The sequence below is a fragment of the Morone saxatilis genome, unplaced genomic scaffold (genome assembly GCF_004916995.1).
Source record: "Morone saxatilis isolate NCDOM2014 unplaced genomic scaffold, NCSU_SB_2.0 Contig5, whole genome shotgun sequence".
Classification (NCBI taxonomy): domain Eukaryota; kingdom Metazoa; phylum Chordata; class Actinopteri; family Moronidae; genus Morone; species Morone saxatilis.
Window position 1 is genome coordinate 25,596,758 of NW_023340095.1, and position 5,708 is coordinate 25,602,465.

Below are 5,708 nucleotides of genomic sequence, written 5' to 3' on the forward strand. Positions count from 1 at the left end.
AATAATAATAATAATAATGAATTCTTCTTTTCTAATGTTGTAAACTCTTACACATCAGTTGAAGTGTTAATGCTCAACTAGAGTTCATAAACCTCGTTATTAAAATGATTTCTGAAAATAAACCAAATAAAATATCTGTTTATTGTCGTTGAACTATCTGCAAGTCAAACAGACTTTATGTATTGATGCTGCAGATTGAACAGTTACTAATGATTATTGTCAGATGTTTCCAGATGTTTGACTCCTGTTTCCCCCCCCCACACAGACGATCCCCTTCGGTGGGACCATCCTGGGCGGTTTGCTGCCGGGGGAGATGGTTGTTATTCAGGGTTCGGTGCCGTCTGACGCCGACAGGTGAGGACTCACAACAGGACCTGGGACACAAAGAGACATTTAACATATTATTATTATTACACATGTAATTATTACCTTTATGCTTCATGGAATATATATAATTGTAATTGTTAGCTGTTGAAAATTGTTAAAATGTTTTTAAATTGAGTGACTTTCAGAGCCTCAAAGGTTGAGATATATTTAAATACATTATAATTCATTTATTCCTGTTGATGCTCCAACAGCGCCGAGGTCTCTACCTTTCCTGTTGGGTAGGTTTTTAACCTTCTCACACTCTTTCTCTCCAGATCTTTGGATTTCGGGTGAAACTTGAAGTTAATATTTAAACAGTTTGTTTGACCTTCTCGCTCCCGGTAGATTAATGTAGAGATCACACAGAGACAGAATATTGAGTTTTCTTTGTTTCTGCAGGTTCCAGGTGGACTTCACGTGTGGCAGCAGCATGAAGCCGAGGGCCGACGTGGCGTTTCACTTCAACCCGAGGTTCAAGAAGTCCCCGTGTATCGTCTGCAACACGCTGCAGGGGGGGCGCTGGGGCTCAGAGGAGATCCTGTACCAGATGCCGTTCACCGTCGGAGGGACGTTTGAGCTCATCTTCCTCGTCCTGAAGGACAAGTTCAAGGTGAGACGAGCTCCTGACGCTGTGACGGACAGTTTGTATAAAGGTTTTTACTGAATGTCTGAGTGTGTCCACCAGGTGGCGCTGAACGGAGGTCACTTGTTGGAGTACAAACACAGACTGGAGCTGGAGCTGGTCGACACTCTGTCTATATCCGGAAAGGTCAAAGTTCAAGCTGCCGGCATCCTCCAGAGCTCGGTGAGTCCGTCCAGATTCTGCTGCTTTTACCTCATGTGATTAAAACTCGTGAAGATTTGATGAATTAAATGTTTGTTTGTTTGTTTGTTTGTTTGTTGTTTTTAGAGTTCAGTTTCTCCGCCAACCAGTTTGACCAGCCAGGAACCCCTGGGGACAAACGCTCCGGTTAAAGTATGTTAAAGTTCCTGTTTGTTCCACTGACAGACTCAGGTTGTTATTGTCAGTGTCTGACAGCATTATGAAAGGATCCCTACAGAGATAGACCTTTAGTTTAACCACAAACCAGACGTAATATCACTATCACTCTCCACCAGACTCCAGAAGACAAAAAACACTGATTTTACCTTCAGATCATCGTAACTTCATTCAGAGTGGACAGAAACAGAATCAAACTCATTAAAGCGTCTCTGTTAGTGTTTCCAACAATCACCAACTCTGGTTTGGTGGAAATAAATCCTTAATTCACCGACGTAGATGATAAAAACAGCAGTTTCAGTCGGAGCAGACCGGCTATGGAAACAAACCACAGAGAGGCTGCAATACAACCACAGGCAGAGGGAGAGAGACACCATGTGACTCTGTGTCTGTATATAGGAATATAATGATTAATATCTCATATATAACCTTTAATATAGTGTTTTATAAAGAGAATATAATGTTAGCTGATATATTAATGTTTATAATCTCTTTCAATGTTTTTTTCTTTCAGTCAATAATCTCGTCTTCAGGCGACTTGGTGAGTTTTACTGTTGCATGATGGTCGATGTTGTTCAGGTTTATATTGTGAATGTTTTTACAGTCCAAACTGCAGACATCAGGTCTTTAATTTCTTTATTGGAAACATATTTCCATCATTAAACAATTACAGAAACAAACAAACTCATTCAGTCACATTTTCTCCCGTTGATTTAATTTATCTGCAGCTGTTTCCATGTTTGAGTCCTATAATGTTTATTCACCCGTTAACAAGATTATTAACTGTTTGTTGGTTGTTATTGGTGCTTTTCTACTTTATACAAACAGTATTTAACCAAATCAAACGTTCTTCAGAGAAACAATGATGATACGTCTGTTTTATTTGACTTGTTCCCCCCGCGACCCGATCCCAGATAAGCGGATGAAGATGAGAGATAATACAATTTTTCCAGAATTCTCTCAATAAAAGTGAACCAGTGGATGTTTATCTGAAATATGAAGCTGAAATTAACTCCCTGTTTCCTTCTTTATCTCTTCTTTATTTAATGTTAAGTACTGATGGTGAAGAAGAGAATTTATGTTGGATGTTTTCAGATCAGTTGAAGGAAAAGAATTAAAGATATTTCTTTATATCTTTAATTCTCCTTCCTGGTTTCTGTATTCAGCTGATCTGAGATCTGGTTTGATGAGATCTTGTTTCCACAGAGCGTTCCCTTCAAAGGAGAGCTGGTTAAAGGACTGAGTGTCGGACGCAGCATCACTGTTAAAGGAGAGACCAATCAGAAAGCCCAAAGGTACACAACAGCTCCACACACAGTTCAATGTCAGCTCCTCAGAAAGTGAATTACAGCTCAGAAAGAAAGTCCTTTAAGTTGATAAAAACTAACATTGGTTGGTCGTCAGGAATCTCCTCAGTGTGGTGAGCTGTTTGTGAACCAGCTGTTTGTGTTTCAGTTTCGCTGTGAACCTGCGAGTGTCCGGCAGCAGCGACATCGCTCTTCATCTCAACCCTCGTCTGAAGAAAGGAGTCTTCGTCAGAAACTCCTTCCTGTCGGAGTGCTGGGGCCCCGAGGAGACGAAACTGGACTCCTTCCCGTTCACTGCGGGCCGATACTTCGAGGTAACAGACCGACAACCACACACTCAGATACACTGTCAATGTTTCTGTTTACACTTTAACCTTCCTCATCATGATGATGATGATGATGCTTCATATAAACTCATACTGAGATATACTCATACTAAGTTCAGCAGAAAGAAAAACAATGTCATTATTCTCTCCTGTAGAGCTCTTTATTATTATTATTATTATCTAGAGATGTCCTGGTCTGAGTCATTTAATATTGACTATCTGCCAATAATCTCAAGTTAATATTTTTCCTAGATAATAGTTTAAAAACTATTATTAAATTAAATTAAATGATTAAAATCAATCTGATGTTAATACTTGACAACTGAATATCTCTGTGATGCATCCAAGCTTTTTCTTACAGTTTTATTTTTTACAAAATAATAAAGTAAACATATTTTCAGGGTGTCTGCAGGGTCCTAAAGTCTCTTTTAAATGTTGTATTGATCATTCTGTAACTGTAACTGCAACATTAAACAGATGTGGAACCAATATCAGTTTTCCTTAATATACTTCGTACTTTTCTGACAGTCTGGTGTAAAATACATCTTAAATTTCATTATAATGTTCTTAAAAAGTCTTAAATTTAACCAGTTGAAACCCACAGAAACCCTGAATGTAACTCTAATCACAATTAGAAACAATTTGTTTATACTTAATTAATATAGTATAATTACAAAGTAAAGTAAAAGGTGTCTTTATAAATAGCTCTTATTGATTCCACACATCCTGGAAAACCTGAAAATGTACTAAAATGATCAAACATCTATATATCTGTATATTAATTTTAGTCTGTGCTGTGGTCAAATCATTGTAATGGTCAGAAGAAAGCTGTAATCAATGTTCCTTCTTCTTCTTCGTTTTGACATGAAGTAGTCGGGTAAACTCAGGAGTTACCACAGATATTAATTAGGGTTACCCTGATATTGATCTCTGAGGTCACAGTAACGACGGTGTGTTTCTTTGCAGATGATCATCCGCTGCGACTCTCAGCAGTTCAGAGTTGCCGTGAACGGGGACCACCAGCTGGACTACAAACACCGAGTCCAGGACCTGAGCCGCATCACGCAGCTGGAGGTGCTGGGAGACGTCGCGCTGCTGGACGTCAAAATCCTCTGAACTCTGACCTTTGACGCGCCCACGCCATCCTGTGAAACGTATATATTTATATAATCAGTGAGGTCGGAGGTCAGTGAGCCTGAGCGAGATATTTCTGAAGAGAATGAAACAAACTAACTGCTGTCAGTGATTCTTTAATTGTTCCTGTTAACGCACTTTGTAAAGGATTTAATTATCAGAGAACACAATGCATCATGGGAGTGTTCCTTTGTAACCAGATCAAATAAACTAACCACTTGAACCTGTAACGTTATTCTGTTCAGTCTTCATGAGGGAGGACTGCTCACATTTGACCCGGTACCGAGCTCCTGTTTCTGTCCTTTACTCCGTAATAACAAAAATGTTGTTTTAGTTGTAAAAAATAAACCAAACCTGCAAAAAGTTGTGACGTTGGTCGTCGGTGTGAGGACAGCTCTGCATCACCTGGAGGAGCGTCCCAATAACTGTTTTAAAAAATGGTACAGCTCCAGCTGCAAACAGGGCATGTTTTGAAGCTCCATCAGTTTGTTTTCATGGACGAGGTAATCTATTGCTGTACGAGGGGATTCAGTGGAGGGACTGTGGAGAAAGACCTAAATAAAGCTGCATCATTGAGTTTACACCTGGAAATAACCTGTGATCACTTTCCCGCTCTGTCAGCACGTTAACAGGATTTCACAGGCTGCTAAACTTTATTTACAAACCAGATCACAGCGAGTTGCAGAAAGAAAGATTTTTTTATGAATTGTGTCAGTCACTATCTGTATGTCCAGAGTTTCAGTGCTTCTTTTAAAAGCTTTTTTTCAGACAATGATGTGGATGGAGAGACCGTAGACTGCGGACTCACGGAAAATATGATTGCATATCTCTTTGACAAGTCTTTCAAAAAGCAGCTAAAATTCAGAAACTTCACAAAATCCAGATTAAGAACAGTTGAAAGCCTGAATTGCCCACTTCCAGGCTAACCAGTTCCAGTGCCTTTAAATTGGTCCCGCGAAAGTCTGTAATATTAACAGAAATTCTTGAAAAAAGGTTCATAGTGACTTTCTCCTACCAGTTGTAATTCATTTCCTTTTGTAAAGAATTTTACTGCAACTGTCTTTGCTGGCCCACGTATCAGCGTTCCTCAGAAACATCCAAGTGTTGTTAAAGGTTGTTTATATACTTAATACTTTAATAAAATATGCCTTTCTTTCCCCTATTTTTCTTATTAAAACCTCAGTGTTGCGATGAGGTTGATGCCATGTATATCTCCAGTCAACATATGCAGCCGCATCAGTGAGAACTTCACATCTATTCTCCCAAATATGCTGAAACTTCGATAAAATGGAAAAACAAACAACGTCAAACTCTCTAGTGCCACCTAGAAACATTAAAACGGCCACTTCTCCTGATAGGAATGTCGCAGAAAGATCAAACGAAAACTAAATTGTTTGTCTTATCAAGACTGACAAATCATTCACTGACACGCCTGTGTCCCCCAGTGTGTGTGTGTGTGTGTGTGTGTGTATGTGTGTAATGTATATCTAGTTTTTGCAGTGTCTGATAAATGCCCAGGTCTGAAGGCATCTAAAGGCCCCTAACAGAAACCTTTCTGCTTCACCACGGCCGACG

At 39.4% G+C, this 5,708-nt stretch overlaps 1 protein-coding gene across 2 annotated transcripts in view; it reads left to right on the forward strand.

Moving 5' to 3' along the window:
- LOC118339603 (galectin-8-like) overlaps window positions 1-4,360 on the forward strand; it is a 5,093-nt gene extending 733 nt beyond the window's left edge. For both annotated transcript variants that reach the window (XM_035677322.1, XM_035677323.1), the window contains exons 2-9: window positions 266-354; window positions 766-976; window positions 1,052-1,171; window positions 1,277-1,342; window positions 1,881-1,907; window positions 2,573-2,661; window positions 2,822-2,987; window positions 3,966-4,360. In XM_035677322.1, coding sequence (XP_035533215.1) covers window positions 266-354; window positions 766-976; window positions 1,052-1,171; window positions 1,277-1,342; window positions 1,881-1,907; window positions 2,573-2,661; window positions 2,822-2,987; window positions 3,966-4,115 — 918 coding nt within the window. In that variant the 3' untranslated portion in view covers window positions 4,116-4,360. The remainder of the gene's footprint in view (window positions 1-265; window positions 355-765; window positions 977-1,051; window positions 1,172-1,276; window positions 1,343-1,880; window positions 1,908-2,572; window positions 2,662-2,821; window positions 2,988-3,965) is intronic.
- Window positions 4,361-5,708: the final 1,348 nt, after the last annotated feature.